At 38.3% G+C, this 17,160-nt stretch overlaps 1 protein-coding gene across 3 annotated transcripts in view; it reads left to right on the top strand.

Moving 5' to 3' along the window:
- The window catches only part of PJA2 (praja ring finger ubiquitin ligase 2), a 79,286-nt gene that overhangs the window by 42,604 nt on the left and 19,522 nt on the right, over positions 1 to 17,160 (top strand). For all 3 annotated transcript variants that reach the window (XM_015096231.4, XM_060416081.1, XM_042251007.2), the window contains 2 exons: positions 10,776 to 10,961; positions 16,662 to 16,773. In XM_015096231.4, the coding sequence (XP_014951717.1) occupies positions 10,776 to 10,961; positions 16,662 to 16,773 (298 nt within the window). The remainder of the gene's footprint in view (positions 1 to 10,775; positions 10,962 to 16,661; positions 16,774 to 17,160) is intronic.

The raw sequence follows: 17,160 nt of genomic DNA, 5'->3' as shown, positions 1-17,160 counted from the left end.
ACCACAGCTTTCTTATCCATTGATCTGCTGATGGACATCTAGGTTGCTTCCATGTCCTGGCTATTATAAACAATGCTGTGATGAACATTGGGGTACACGTGTCTCTTTCAGTTCTGGTTTCCTCGGTGTGTATGCCCAGCAGTGGGATTGCTGGGTCATAAGGCAGTTCTATTTCCAGTTTTTTAAGGAATCTCCACACTGTTCTCCATAGTGGCTGTACTAGTTTGCATTCCCACCAACAGTATAAGAGGGTTCCCTTTAATCCATACCCTCTCCAGCATTTATTGCTTGTAGACTTTTGGATCACAGCCATTCTGACTGGCGTGAAATGGTACCTCATTGTGGTTTTGATTTGAATTTCTCTAATAATGAGTGATGTTGAGCATCTTTTCATGTGTTTGTTAGCCATCCGTATGTCTTCTTTGGAGAAATGTCTATTTAGTTCTTTGGCCCATTTTTTGATTGGGTCATTTATTTTTCTGGAATTGAGCTGCAGGAGTTAGTCCCAAACAGGATAAACCCAAGGTGAAACACCCCAAGACACATATTAATCAAATTAACAAAGATCAAACACAAAGAACAAATATTAAAAGCAGCAAGGGAAAAACAACAAATAACACACAAGGGGATTCCCATAAGGATAATAGCTGATCTTTCAATAGAAACTCTTCAGGCCAGGAGGGAATGGCAAGACATACTTAAAGTGATGAAAGAAAATAACCTACAGCCCAGATTACTGTACCCAGCAAGGATCTCATTCAAATATAAAGGAGAAATCAAAAGCTTTACAGACAAGCAAAAGCTGAGAGAATTCAGCACCACCAAACCAGCTCGCCAACAAATGCTAAAGGATATTCTCTAGACAGGAAACACAAAAAGGGTGTATAAACCAAAACCCAAAACAATAAAGTAAATGGCAATGGGATCATACTTATCAATAATTACCTTAAACGTAAATGGGTTGAATGCCCCAACCAAAAGACAAAGACTGGCTGAATGGATACAAAAACAAGACCCTTATATATGTTGTCTACAAGAGACCCACCTCAAAATAGGGGACACATACAGACTGAAAGTGAAGGGCTGGAAAAAGATATTCCATGCAAATAGAGACCAAAAGAAAGCAGGAGTAGCAATACTCATATCAGATAGAATAGACTTTAAAACAAAGGCTGTGAAAAGAGACAAAGAAAGACACTACATAATGATCAGTGGATCAATCCAAGAAGATATAACAATTATCAATATATATGCACCCAACATAAGAGCACCGCAATATGTAAGACAAATGCTAATAAGTATGAAAGGGGAAATTAACAATAACACAATAATAGTGGGAGATTTAATACCCTACTCATACCTATGGACAGATCAACTAAACAGAAAATTAACAAAGAAACACAAACTTTAAATGATACAATAGACCAGTTAGACCTAAGTGATATCTATAGGACATTTCACCCCAAAACAATGAATTTCACCTTTTTCTCAAGCATACACGGAACCTTCTCCAGGATAGATCACATCCTGGGCGATAAATCTAGCCTTGGTAAATTCAGAAAAGTTGAAATCATCCCAAGCATCTTTTCTGACCACAATGCAGTAAGATTAGATCTCAATTACAGGAGAAAAACTACTAAAAATTCCAACATATGGAGGGTGAACAACCTGCTGCTGAATAACCAAGAAATCACAGAATAAATAAAAAAAGAAATCAAAATATGCTTAGAAATGAATGAAAATGAAAACACAACAACCCAAAACCTGTGGGACACTATAAAAGCAGTGCTAAAAGGAAAGTTCATAGCAATACAGGCATACCTCAAGAAGCAAGAAAAAAGTCAAATAATCTAACTCTACACCTAAAGCAACTAGAAAAGGAAGAAATGAAGAACCCCAGGGTTAGCAGAAGGAAAGAAATCTTAAAAATTAGGGCAGAAATAAATGCAAAAGAAACAAAAGAGACATAGTAAAAATCAACAAAGCAAAAAGCTGGTTCTTTGAAAGGATGAATAAAATTGACAAACCATTAGCCAGACTCATCAAGAAACAAAGGGAGAAAAATCAAATCAATAAAATTAGAAATGAAAATGGAGAGATCCCAACAGACAACACAGAAATACAAAGGATCATAAGAGACTACTATCAGCAACTCTATGCCAATACAATGGACAACGTGGAAGAAATGGACAAATTCTTAGAAAAGTACAATTTTCCAAAACTGAACCAGGAAGAAATAGAAACTCTTAACAGACCCATCACAAGCACGGAAATGGAAACTGTAATCAGAAATCTTCCAGCAAACAAAAGCCCAGGTCCAGATGGCTTCACAGCTGAATTCTACCAAAAATTTAGAGAAGAGCTAACACCTATCTTCCTCAAACTCTTCCAGAAATTGCAGAGGAAGGTAAACTTCCAAACTCATTCTATGAGGCCACCATCACCCTAATACCAAAACCTGACAAAGATGTCACAAAAAAAGAAAACTACAGGCCAATATCACTGATGAACATAGATGCAAAAATCCTTAACAAAATCCTAGCAATCAGAATCCAACAACACATTAAAAAGATCATACACCATGACCAAGTGGGCTTTATCCCAGGGATGCAAGGATTCTTCAATATCCGCAAATCAATCAATGTAATAAATATACCAGATTAACAAATTGAAAAATAAAAGCCATATGATTATCTCAGTAGATGCAGACAAAGCCTTTGATAAAATTCAACATCCGTTTATGATAAAAAACACTGCAGAAAGCAGGAATAGAAGGAACATACCTCAACATAATAAAAGCTATCTATGACAAACCCACAGCAAACATTATCCTCAATGGTGAAAAATTGAAAGCATTTCCCCTAAAGTCAGGAACAAGACAAGGGTGCCCACTTTCGCCACTACTATTCAACATAGTTCTGGAAGTTTTAGCCACAGCAATCAGAGCAGAAAAAGAAATAAAAGGAATCCAAATTGGAAACGAAGAAGTAAAACTCTCACTGTTTGCAGATGACATGATCCTCTACATAGAAAACCCTAAAGACTCCACCAGAAAATTACTAGAGCTGATCAGTGAATATAGTAAAGTTGCAGGATATAAAGTCAACACACAGAAATCCCTTGCATTCCTATACACTAATAACGAGAAAATAGAAGTTAAGGAAACAATTCCATTCACCATTGCAACAAAAAGAATAAAATACTTAATGAATATATCTACCTAAAGAAACTGAAGACCTATATATAGAAAACTATAAAACACTGGTGAAAGAAATCAAAGAGGACACTAATAGATGAAGAAATATACTGTGTTCATGGATCGGAAGAATCAATATAGTGAAAATGAGTATACTACCCAAAGCAATCTATAGATTCAGTGCAATCCCTATCAAGCTACCAACGGTATTTTTCACAGAGCGAGAACAAATAATTTCACAATTTGTATGGAAATACAAAAAGCCTCGAATAGCCAAAGCAATGTTGAGAAAGAAGAATGGAACTGGAGGAATCAACCTGCCTGACTTCAGGCTCTACTACAAAAAGCCACAGTCATCAAGACAGTATAGTACTGGCACAAAGACAGACATATAGATCAATGGAACAAAATAGAAAGCCCTATCATCCACACACCTATGGATACCTTATCTTCAACAAAGGAGGCAAGAATATGCAATGGATGAAAGACAATCTCTTTAACAAGTGGTGCTGGGAAAACTGGTCAACCACTTGTAAAAGAATGAAACTAGATCACTTTCTAACACCATACACAAAAATAAACTCAAAATGCATTAACGGTCTAAACTTAAGACCAGAAACTATAAAACTCCTAGAAGAGAACATAGACAAAACACTCTCCGACATAAATCACAGCAGGATCCTCTGTGACCCACCTCCCAGATATTGGAGATAAAACCAAAAATAAACAGATGGGACCTAATTAAACTTAAAAGCTTTTGCCCAACAAAGGAAACTATAAGCAAGGTGAAAAGACAGCCTTCAGAATGCGAGAATATAATAGCAAATGAAGCAACTGACAAACAACTAATCTCAAAAATACACAAGCAACTCTTGAGGGAGCACTTTCTAGGCAGAAGGAAGGATCTGAGCAGAGGTGCTGGAAAGGAAAGGGCGTGGCACGCGAGAAGACCACGGGGCTGAAGCAGATGAGCAGCGGAGAGCAAGATGAGAGGGCATGGGCGGGAACCAGGCTGAACAGCACACAGCAGCTGAAAGTGTTGAGAGAGCGGTGAGAGTTTAAGTGTGGAGAATTAACTGATTTAATACACATTTTTAAAAGATCAAACAGATTTGTGGAGATTGAATTGGAAAGGGACTAAAATAAAAAAGAAGGTAAGAGTGAGTTAGGCTGTGAGGGGTTATCTGATAGAATAAACAAGTTTGGGACTATTTTTGAGTTAGGATTGGTGTGTGAGAGAGGGAGAAGTCAGTCAATTATGACTGGGTATTTTATTTGAGCATTAGGTAGACATTAATGTCATTGACTAAGATGAGGAGGCCTGGGGAGAAAATACGGGAAGTAGGAACCCCTTTTTGGAGTTTTAAGTGTGAGTTAGATATGCATTGTAGGTGGCAGGAGACACGTGGATATTTAGCTTATAAGTTTAAGGGAAGTGTCCTGAATTGTAGTTAGATGTACAGATACATGCATGCAAACAGAAACACATTTGGAAGTCATCTAGTGCTTGCATTAGTATCCTGTAATGAAACACACAGTAATTTGATTTAAGAAATAGAATCAGTTGGTGAGAAGGGCAGAGCTAACACGCTGTGCAGCAGTGGTGTTCCCGTTGGTGGCAAGGTCAGCGCTGGAGTGTGTAGTTTGGGAGAGGTCCGAAAGTTATCTTTGGATATAAGGTAAATCTGTATGGTAAAATTTTAAGGATAGCCATTATAAGAATAAATACAGAGTATATGTGTTAGCAACCTGTATACAAGGAAAAAAGAAACTTGAGACATGGAAAAGTAACATTTACAGTCAATCCAAATAACAGTAGAAAAAGGAAGAGAAAGCGTTGAAACATTGAAGAAAAATAGAGATTAAAAAAGCAGCACGTAAGAAAAGTTCTGTAATATAAACTGTTTACTCTCTGCTTGTGAAAGATAAAGCTTCAGATCAGTTAGATTTTTAAGTTAAATGTTGTTTATAAAACCTACACTTAAAGCATTAGCATACAGAAAGATTGAAGGTTAAAGGACAGAAAACAATATTTCAGGGAAATGCTGACTGAAAGAAAACGGACTAGCCATACTAGCGTTAGCAAAGCAGGCTTAAAGACAGAACAGCGTCACTGGGGAGGGCGGCGGTCACTGCGTGATAAGGCAAATTTTCCAGTAAAATGCAGCAGTTTTAAACTTGAATGTACCTAATAAAATAGACCCAAAAGATTTAAATCAAAGTTTAATCAAACTAGAGAATATTGACAGATTTTCTGTCATATTAGAAAAATTTTAAATACCTTTCTGAATTTCTAATTCATGGATACAAAAAACTAATTGCAGATTTGAGGCACTCATTTAAACAAGGTTTAATGAACACTGCATGCTGTGGAATACAAACACACAGGAAGTGAATGTGTCCTAGAGACTGCACAGCACAGATTGACACGTTTCGAAGAGTCAGGATCCTGCAGACCAGTTTCTCTGACCGTCATGCAGTTAATCTTATAAATAATACATGTATGTTATATAAAACCCCCTTTGCATTTGAAATTATCTGTCCTTCTGAAAAAACCAGTAGGACAAAAAGAAACCATACTAGAAGTTTAAACAGCATGCAACTCAATGATAGTGAAACCACCACCAATCAAAACCTGTGGGATTATAGTGAAATTGATATTTACAGGTACATTTATCTTTATAAATACTTATGTTAGGAAAAAAACAAAAGCTGAGGATGGAGTAGCTATGCATTTAACTTAAAAAATAGAAAAGGAATATTAGAATAAATAAACTAAGGTAGGATGAGAATCAAGTTAGAGAAGACGAGAACAAAAGTCAGCTTAATTAGAAAACAGTAACAGCAGGGAGAATCAGAGAAGCCGGAAGCTGATACTCTGCGAAGGTAAGAACAAGGAGACGTTGCGGTTGGTACTGAGCGGGAAAGTACAGATAACGCAGATGGGTGACCTGGGAGTGCGGACAGGGGCAGAGCTGCAAAGTGGAGGCCTGTGGACCAGGAAGAGCACCGTGAACTTGGGGGCAGTGCACCTGAAGACTTAGAGGCTGGCAGATTCCCAGAAGAGTGGAGTTCATCAACACTCACTGCCCTAGATAATGTGATAACTATTACAGATATGCAGTCAGTGATTTATACTCTTTCCATGGAGAAAACAACCAATCCAAATGGTTTTAGAGCTGAATTCTCTTAAATTCTCTCTAGACTTTCAAAGGTCATATCATACTATTCCAGAGAATGAGAAAAGAACTGTTTCTCCAAGTCTTTCAAATAAGGCCAGTATAACCCTAGTACTGAAAGAGTATGTGAAGAAAATTACAAGCTTATGTAATCTATTAAAGTATACAGCAGACTCTTAAACAGAATTATTGGAAATCTGAATTTGTTAAGTATATTTTTTAACAGATAAAATTCAGTTACCAATTTGAGTTTATTCCAGGTATGTAAAAGTAGTTTCATGTAGAATACCTATAAATGTTATCACTACATTAGCAAAATACAGGAGAAAATTGAAATGACAGATTCTCTGGTTTTTTTTTTTTCTGTGGGGGGAAAAAAGTCACTTGTAATGTTCAGCATCTCATCATGATAAAAATTCAGAAACTAGGATCACAACAGAATTTCCTTGCCCTCATAAAACCTATCTAAAAAAATAGAAATAATTTTCAGTAAAGAAGCGTTAAAAAAAACTTCCCCCTTAAGATCAGGAGTAAGACAAGTGTACCATTTCTGTGGGCATTGAGGGGGAAGTGTTAGCATGGCAGGATGGGAGATTAGTAAAAGATAAAAAAGATAGAGAAGAAGAGAGCCAAATTAGGAGACTATACTTACAGTGTAAGTCTTAATGTGCAGAGTACATAGTGAGCTGGAAATCAGTAAGCAGAACTTAGTCTGATTGTGAAATGATCAAAACCTTGAGCAGATAACTCACTGAAGAGGAAATATTAACAGTGAATTAAAAATATCAAAAGATGCTTAGATCATTAGCAATCAGGGAGTGTACATTGAGAGCATAAGGAGGGGGAACTTCCCTGGTGGCCTCGTGGTTAGGACTCTGTGCGTCTCATGCAGGGAGTGCAGGATCAGTCCCTGGTCGGGGAACTAAGATCCCGCATGCTCTGTGGTGCAGCCCAAAAATAACAGCAGCAGCAATGAAAGGGCCACAAGGAGGTGTCTTCCTTTAAGCACCTGTTGTGTTAGCCATGCCAGATGTCTTGGAGGATGTAGATCAGTTCCTACTCGCTGCTTGTTGAGGTGGACATTACCCAAGTATGCATTAATAGAAGACGAATGTCTTCATACATAGAGTATCACACAGCAGAGGGAACGGATGAGCCATAGTTAGACACAGAACCATGGGTGAGTCTTAAAGATAGAATGCTGAGTGAGGGTGACCATCCCTGGGGAAACGTGTATCCTACCTGTCTCATAAAGTTTAAAAACAGGCAGTAGTCAGTGTCTCATTCAAGTATAGGAAAACAGTGAAAACACTTTCGGAAGCAGTGTGCACATGATGGTGCCTCGTCAGGCCAAGGGGATAGAGGCAGTGTGGACAGAGCATAAGGGCATGCTGGTCGGAGCCGATGTTCTTCCTGGCTTGGGTGGCTGGGCTCCGACTGCTCAGCACAGTGTACTGGGGAACTGAAATAGGTGGCATATATTCTGCATTTGAAAAAAAAAGGGATTAAAAAATAAAGGGAATTGAAGGTGAGGAAGTGGAGACACCCAGTTCTTACAAAAGGGAAGCGATCCCAGGCGGATTCGGGGCCTAGAAAAGGGTTGTCCTCACCCCTGAAAACCAAGAAGCATGATTGTTTGCTTATGGAATGTTCAAAGAGAAAGTAACTGCCTGATAATTAGAGCAAAGGTAAGTGAGATTCTTGAGAAGATGGTCCAGCGCTCAGGAAGAGGGCTTCTGGGATCAGAGGACTCCTCCGTTGTGGTTCGTGGGGAGCTAACAGCTGGTCCTTGGTACTTCTGCAGTCCTGTTGCTCTTTTTTTTTTAGATCAGGATTCCTTTTGTCACACTGTCAGGCCAACCCGGTCCAGCGACAGTGCCCCTCTTCTGGCCTGACGGGCCCTGTGTTAAATGGTGAATGACTGTGGCACGCTGAGCGCACGCGCCGCACAGCACTGATCCTCTGTTTCACAGCTGTGTTGTGATGAATTGTGAGCGAGAGAAACAAATGGTTAAGCAAAATATGTAGCCAAGGATTATATAGTTGAAAGAGTATTAATGACATCATCATTTAGATTCAGAATAATTTCTTATTTTAGTTTTCTTCTTTGAATTTAAAAACCTCATAAATTAATATTTCTTATACTGAATAATTTTCAACCATTTATTTGAGTTTTATGTTAGCTATCTGAATTACAGCATAATAGTCATTTTGATAGCTGTATAATAAGAAAAAATGTATTTCTTGTAGGTGTATATTGAAATAACAGACATTTTCAAGGACTGTTCTAGGCTTAATCTAAATTATTTGACTTTTAAAAGATTTCTTTTTCAAGGGTTTATTATTACATTTGCAACACAGAGAGGGAACCTATTAAGTGTCGAGCGCATGTTACAGGGAGTGAGGCTCTGAGGAGTGCGCTGGGCTCAGTTGCTCAGGCACGTCTGACTCTGAGGCCCTGTGGACAGAAGCCCACCAGGCCCCCGGGCCATGGGATTTCCCAGGCAGGAGCACTGCAGTGGGTTGCCATGCCCTCCTCCAGGGTAATGAGGAGAGACAACAGCGTGTCACGCCCTTGAGAAGTGGCCAGCCTAGGAGGAGGCGAGTGAGTCCCAAGAGTTAGAGGACTCTGTGCCAGGTACGCCCAGAAAGCTGTGAAGAGAGGCCTGCTGCGCAGAGACGCTTAGCTTGATTTGTACTTAAAAACTGCTTGAGGCTTAATTTCACTGAAACTAAATTATGCACAAGAAAGCATCTACTGTCTTTATGTATTAGACATTAAAACTTTAACAAAATAAGCATATTTTGGTATGCTCATTTCTCTTGTTTTATTAGACTAAATCATAAAAGCATGTTATTGTGAAGTGTAGTTGAGGAGCAGAAATTAAACATTAATGGATTTAAGTATAGAAGGAGATAGTTTCTTTAAAATGTGTTGTTTCTTGTATGTGGGCATTGTCTGCATCTCTTTCATAAATGTTTTTATCCCTAAAGTTAAATTTTCACATTACAATGAATAGAGTTCTAATTAGCTGTTCTTCAAGTTGAGATACATAAATTGTTGTATAACATTATTTCTCATCTTAAACCCAAACTAAAATGAAACTTTGCTGAGACTATATTATTTAACCTCCTTTTGGTATACCAAAAGGTATTTTTTGGTCAAATAAAATGAGTAAGAAGATTCTACCGGTATAATTGTCTTACTTGTAAATTTGAAAGTAGCTTTTGTTCAGTGTTTGCAGCCTTGAAGTGCCATTTTTTCTTACGTATTATAATTATTAATTTTTCTCAGTTTGGTCTTTGTGTCCAAGTTTTTCGTGTTTCCATGAGCATTTTCTTTAATGTGTATGTTGTGGACTTTAGCAATTAATTTGTCTTCGGCTTCAAAGATAAGTTAAATTTATTTAATTATAAAATTAATTTGTCTTTGGCTTTTCCATGAGCATTTTCTTTAATGTGTATGTTGTGGACTTTAGCAATTAATTCATCTTTGGCTTCAAAATTTTGCATCATGTTTAGGACGACACTGAGATTTTTGTGGAAATTTCTCTTGTGGTTCTTTTAGTACTTGTGTCTTTTAGAGGCGTTGAAGGGAGACATGCATTTCTGTAAAATAGATCTGGAATTTATTTAAGGTAAATAATGACATCAGAATGTGACGCGACCCCCCTCCCCCCCAGCCATGTGTGTGCCCAGTGGTCTCAGTGTCATTCATCAAAGGGCCTTTTCCCCTGTTGTTTTGAAATACTTTCATTTTTCTTATCTTCTTTATCTGTGTCATTGATTTGTCTATCCCTGTTTCCGTTAGCTTATTTTCTAGTGGATGAATGACTAATAGTTAACGATAAAGTGATAAGTAAAAGGAAGGTCTGTAAGGAGAATAAGCAGAATGGTGCATCAGCAGTGACTGGTGAGCTGCTTGAAATGAGTGGTCACGACAGGCTTCCCTAGAAGCAGCAACATTGCCTCTGCTCTGAGCAGCATGCATCTGGTGGAAGGCATTTCACGTGGAGGGGGTGTCGGCGAGGCGGGCTGAGCTCCACAGCTCCGGGAGGAGAGCGCGCAGCGGGAGAGCAGTGCAGGTGGGGGCGGCGAGCCCGGGGGCGGGCTCCTGCTTTGCAGGGTTAGCAGGCCAGGCCGAGCAGTATGGCCTTACTGTAACTGAGGGGAGCTACTCAAGATTGGGACATAACCATTCAGATAGTGAGAGTATAGATAATATATATCAAGTAAACGGATTCACATCTAAACAAGGCAGATTTTTTAGAATCATGTTACCAAGAATTTAGAATTTAAATAAAGTATCTACCTGCACTAAAGAGAGCTCTTTAAAGAAAAAATCTATGGTATGTTTTAAAATAATAATATCTTTTCTTCCATGAAAATATTTGTAATAGGGAACAAACATCCTTGGAAGAGGGAGAAATTCCTTGGTTACAGTACAATGAAGTCAATGAGAGCAGCAGTGATGAAGGGAATGAGCCCGCTAATGAATTTGCACAGCCAGAAGCTTTCATGTTGGATGGTAACAATAACCTTGAGGATGACTCCAGCGTGAGTGAAGACTTGGATGTGGACTGGAGGTATGTAGCACAGTGTGCGTACCATGCTCACCGTTCACTGCGTAGAATTCATTCATGACTCTAAATTATGAAGACTGGATCTCTGACACTAAGGAATATTTCGGTTTTTCTCGTCTGTCAGTCTTCCTCTTCTTCCAAGCTCATTTCAGATATTGCTTCCTACATGAACTCTAGTCATTGACCTCTTCCTTCTTTGACCATTAACTCTACAGATGCTTACCTTGTATCCTAGTTATTCACATACTTGTTTGAGATTTCTGACTTTTAAATTTGGTGTTAAAAATTTTTTTATGACAAATTATATTGTGTGTGCTGATCCCCTTAATATAGCACTTAATATAATCCTGTAAAAAATAAAAGTCCATGATGAATACTACTTGAAGAATTTCAAAACCTGTGATTGAATCAGAAGAATCAAGACTATAATTTTCCTTCTGTATTTGCAAAATACAGTTGTATCTTCCCAGAGATGTTGAATGGACTAAATTTACTTCATGCTGCAGAGAATAGTGAGCTTCAAGTAAAAGTAACATATACATTAAATGGATTATAGAATTGTTACTGCTTGTGATAGAATGATCAGAATTTATCTATTTTGGTTTATAAACTTAGACTTTTTTTTCAAGTCTGCACAGCCCTCTGGAATAATTACTGAGATGTAGAGAGAATGTTTGTTCCAGGTACTCTGTTTTTGTTACTTTTTCTGGAAAAAATTATGGCTTGATACTACCCTTATTTTCTTCTCTGCACAGATACATTTTTAAGAATTTGTCTTATTTTTCCAGTTAAAATTCCATTACAGAAAATTTAGAAAAATAAAGGTAAGAAAAACTCATTCAGACCCCTGGTGATATATTTTTAAGGCCTCCTTTGTGTCTTCAGTTTCTCTTTCTGAATATTTTTTCTTTGTACTTCTCTAAATTTTTCCAGACACGAAACACAGTGTCTCCATGATTCTCCTTGCTGACCCTTTTCTCCCTCCCTAGGGGAAGAGTCAGAGCAGATCTTAGTGACCCTGTTACAGAAGCAGAAGTGGGATTTCTCCACAGCCACACAGCTAGTTTGTAATTCATCCTACAGGCTCTCTTCTGAGACCTGTTTTCTGTCTTCCCAAGCATAGTGGAATCAGCGGCCTCACCTGGTCCTCGTCTGGGTGACCTTGAACACCCTCTTTGTCTCTCCCCTCCTTCAGGCCTGCCCACTCCCCTCTTACTGAGCTTGTTCATTCTGACTTTTCTCCTGATGACATTGTGCACTGTCGTTTCTGACAGTGCTCAGCAGGATTGTGTGCTCAGCATCATCTGTGCATGTTGGGAGACACTTACGGTTTCATATGAGAAATACTGCATAAACACTCCACCCTACAGAAGCACGAAAATTTACTTGATTATTTCCTTATTGAAATAGTGCAGTAAATTTTTCACCCATAAAACCTGATCTGTACATCAGATTGTTTCTCTAGGACAGATTAATAAGAGATGGTATTACTAATGTATTTTTTAAGATCTTGATGTATATATTTCTAAACAACCTTCGAAAAAGGCTTCCCATAAAAATTTGAAGAAATGAGTGAGGTCTTTATTGAATGAATTTTAACTTAAATTTGAAAGCTTCCGATTCATTGATGATTGTTCTAGATATGGCTGTTGCATTAAGCTTGTAAAGACATTACTGATTGCTCCCCAAGTTGTGAAGCTTCAAAGTAGTTTGTTTTTTTCTAATATGGAAACCAATTTTTAGCCTTGATTTTTAAGACAAAATTTATGAAATTACTGTTCTGAATTTTGTCTAAATATGGCAACACCTCATTATTTGCTTTCGTGGTATTCTGTTCGATTTATGTGGTAGTAGCTAAATGTTGATAAGGTAAAAATATGGTTTGATTTTCACATTAAAATAGCATGTCATTTTGGCATCTTAAAGGAATGCCCATGGTGAACAGCAGCAATTCTTATGTGACTCCAAAATTTAACGCTTTTTTTTTTTCTTTTCAGTTTTGCCTCTGTATAGAAAAAAAAAAATTAAAGTCTTTGGTTTTTTATTTTAGCTTAAAGGAAAATGGAAAAAATCCTCTACCAAAAGTTGGCTTGCTTTTTTGTTTTCATTAAGTCACAGAAATGCTATAGGATAACCAGAGACTATTTCATGGATTTGTGTGGTAGGAGTTGATGTGCAAAAAACATAGATTTTAGATATAGACACATCCCAAATGTACCATTTATTTATTCTTTGATAACAACTTAAGTTTCCTCTTGGTTAGAAATTGAGTTACCATTATTATTTTTTAATAATTATCAACCTAATAAGAAATTGGGATGATAATACTTAACCTAATTAGATTGTGAGAAATTAATTCTTTATGGCTATAATCATGGTTTAAGAGTAGAATTTTTGAAACTCTTGAAATTATTTCAGACTTACAGAAAAATGGCAGACAGTAGTACAGAAAATTCCCATATCCCTTTCACTGAGATTCTGTAAATATCGACATTCACCATGTTCATGTTGCCATTCTTTCCTTTGTTTATATTTTTTTCTGACGCATTTAGTAATGGTTGCCTCTTTCCTTAGAAATCACCTAGAATGAATTTCATTAAAATGGGAAGATTTTCATATACAGTAAAATTATAAAAATCAGAAAATCAATACTGATACAAGTACTCTTCTAATCTACAGACCTATTCAGATATCTGTAATTGTCCCACTAATGCCATTAGAGATTTTTTTTCTGATGCAGTCCAAGATATATTAGTTAACATGTTTTCTTTAGTTTCTTTTAATCTGAAACATTTCCTTGGTCTTAGTTTTTTATGAATTTGGTATTTTTAAAAGTACAAGCTGCTTATTTTGTAGAATGACTTGTCGGGAGCCACATTAGGCGTTACTGACAAAATGGAGGCATGGCCCCCAACCCGCTCTTGTGATTCCGACTTGTTTCTTCCTTTCTTCGGTTGAGTTGGCTGGAAAGAATGTTAAGGTGCTTATTGTTCTTGAGAGAAGCATGAGAAAGCACAAAGCCTTCTGCAGTTGTGCCCAGAAAATAATCTATAAAGTAACCATTGACGTTTGTTCAAGGATCTTTACAAAGAATATCCCAGGGTGAGCATGTAGGCCGCAGCTTGAGGCCACGGGAAGGATTGTTATCTGAGACCTGTTTGTGAGGGAAATGTTTATGGCAAAGAAGTTTGTTGAGCTTAGGGTTTAGGAATAATTAGGAATAGCTAGAAGCCTTTTTAGGAGATAGTGAGCTTAGGATCCTAGGGGCAAGCAGGATTTAGAAAGATAAGAAATAAACCGAGGAGTATGGTATGTGGCCCAGACATAGCATGCAGTGTAATCACAAGGAAACAGGATTCTGGGAGAACCGCTGAAGCAGGAGCTCTGCTTGAAGGGCAACAAGGAGACGACAGTCTGGGTGAAGGGGAACTGAAAATGTCAAACCTCGGACCTGATGCTTTTGTCAAAGGATAGAAGACCTGAGGCTTGACATAAACGTGTAGTCCCGCGCCCCGAGTCGGAGGCTGCATCGTTCCCCGCCGACACCGCTCATCCCGTCAGGCTGGCCCCCTGGCTGCTGGAGCTGGACTCCACAGTGTCTCTTAGGTTAATCTTGCCTGATGGCATGTTAGGTGTGAGTTACACGGCGTTAGCAGGCAGACCATGGGAGCAGGCTCTGCCCTTTGATGGCATGCTTAGGTGTGAGTTACACAGCGTTAGCAGGCAGACCGTAGGAGCAGGGTTCTGTTCTCAGTGCGTGTCAGGAGGCACATGGTGTCGAGCCGTCCCATGAGGACATTGATTCTGATCACTCTGTGAAGGTACTGCCTCTCAGAGCTCATCCCTGCACAGTTCCCATTTTTACCATCTAGTGGGAAGATAACCTGTTTCCTCTCAAGCTGCTTGTGTTAGTGTCTGTGGTGCTTCTCGTCTGAGACGGTTATTACCAGGGTTTTTACCAAAGGAACAATACTGGAATGTTTAATGTTCACTGATCGTTCTTCAGTTACCAGGGTACAACCAAATTATGCTCTGAGTGTCTAGGTTTCTTTAGCTTAGACAAGAAAAGAATTTTATGGGATAATTGATTCTCATCACTTGAAAGAGTGAGGGGACATAGTTTGTGTTGCTTCAGCAGGCAGAGCTCGAGCACTGAACTCGTGCATTTCAGACTTGGAATGCGGGCCCTCCTCTGCCGCGCACGCCTGCGTAGAGAGCAGTGTGTGTCCTGCATGCAGGAAGCGGCTCTGCTGCTTCCCGAATGCCTGATCTGGTGCCATCTCTGCACAGCACCTGTGTGCACTTACTCATCTAATTTGTTTTATAGATAAACAGTAACAGCCCAATAAAAATTTCCTATTGTTTAACAATAATTCAGTTAAATGTGGCATTAAATTCCTGTCTGTCTGACTCCAAGATTCTTCCTCTCTGACCTGTATCTCACTGATAGATGAAGGAGTTAACAGTGCAAAGAGGTTGGATTCAGTGATCTAAGGTTTAATTCTAATTCTAAAACCTGTGATTGTGTGAAAATGCCCGTTCCTTTCGTACCGTACGATGTCTGCGGATTTTTAGATACTACTAAGCTATAGTATAGTCTTCATAGAAATACTTTGGATCTCTGGGCCATAGCTTTGTAATTTTAATGGAGGCACAGAGGCACATCATAACTGTTTTGAGCTAGCATAAGTAACTGGGTGTTATTGACTGTGATACTCAGTTTCTGATAGGAATGTGGAGGTCAACAGAAGCTTGTCTTTAACTAGACAAAGTAAGTCCAGTTTTGGAGATGTTGAATTCGAGGTGGTAAGAGTTCATTGAGGTAAAGTGCCCCACAGAAAATTAAAAATATAGGTCAAGAACTCGAGAGAGTTTGTATTAGGTAAAGGCTTAGGAATTACCTGCAGAAAGGATAATTGAGGAGATGGAATTCCAGCAGAACAAGATTTAGAAAGATGACAGAGGATATCTTATATTTTCTGAATCTTGAAGTATTTAGTATTTCCAAGTCTAGAGGAAAGGGAGGAATCTGTGTATATATAAAGGTGGAGGGGAGAAGATGAGAGCCAGATTAAGACATAATATTTTCTTCCAAGTGGCTTACAACCTTCAGAGTAATAGAAGTGAGCAGTTAGGAGCTCAGATCTTTTTCAAACTGAATGGTAAGGGAGAAACCCTAGTCCTTAGAAAAATAGAAGAGAAATTAATGAGAAAAACTTGAGAAAATAAAGTATTCTTAAACCAGAGTGATTAAGCAGTACAAGGTAAGAGAAGAAAAAGAGGCTTTGACCAATGATACAATTAAAACAGATGGAGCAGTTCTTACCATGTTCTCACCAAAATTCAAATTGGAAACCGAAATAAAGGGGAAAGACACAGGAAAGAATTAGTAGATAAAAAGTGTTACCTTCATCCCAGCCATACACGGTTCCCAGAACTAGAACTAGAAACAGCAGAGGATTTTCTTACGAACTTTGTGCAGTGAGTGTGGCAGCCTGCTAGGGATGGGAGTGGCATCTTAGCTCCTTACACCTAGCATTTAATTTCCTGTTGGGCTCTCCTCGCCCCTCACCCCGTAAGATTATACTAAAATATTTTAAGGTTTTCTGCTTGTGTGTTTATTGGCTTGTCAGTATGCTAGTGTATAATTATGTCTTCACCATTAAGGTTTCCCAAATCATGGTTGTACTTTTTTTTCCCCAGCTTGTTTGATGGCTTCGCAGATGGACTCGGAGTTGCTGAAGCTATTTCTTATGTGGATCCTCAGTTCCTCACTTACATGGCGCTGGAAGAGCGCTTAGCCCAGGCTATGGAGGTATTTTAGTGCTCTGGTACCCATATATGGCTGGTGGGATGCACAGTGATAAAAATGAAAGATTTTTCTAAACTGCTTTCAAGAAAAGGTGAATAATTTTCTTGCCAGTATAATAGCAGTTACTGAGTAGTGGTTCAGGGTATATATAAATTATACTTGACATCCTGCCCATTTGCCTGAAATTACAGTATTTTCCAGTATCTACTGCAGAGTATAGTATTTGTTTTTTTACATTTAGGAAATACACTTCCTCTATTGAATTATACAGGTCTGTGAATCTGAATATTTTTTATACACATACACACAAGTATCTTTGTTAAATGAAATTAAAGATATCTAAAGGTATATTTCAGATTACTTCCCTCTTTTGGTTCGTGTGGCTTCTGA

Source organism: Ovis aries, chromosome 5 (assembly GCF_016772045.2).
Source record: "Ovis aries strain OAR_USU_Benz2616 breed Rambouillet chromosome 5, ARS-UI_Ramb_v3.0, whole genome shotgun sequence".
Classification (NCBI taxonomy): domain Eukaryota; kingdom Metazoa; phylum Chordata; class Mammalia; order Artiodactyla; family Bovidae; genus Ovis; species Ovis aries.
The sequence above is the reverse complement of the archived record's forward strand: the minus strand, read 5'-3'. Positions and strand labels throughout refer to the sequence as shown.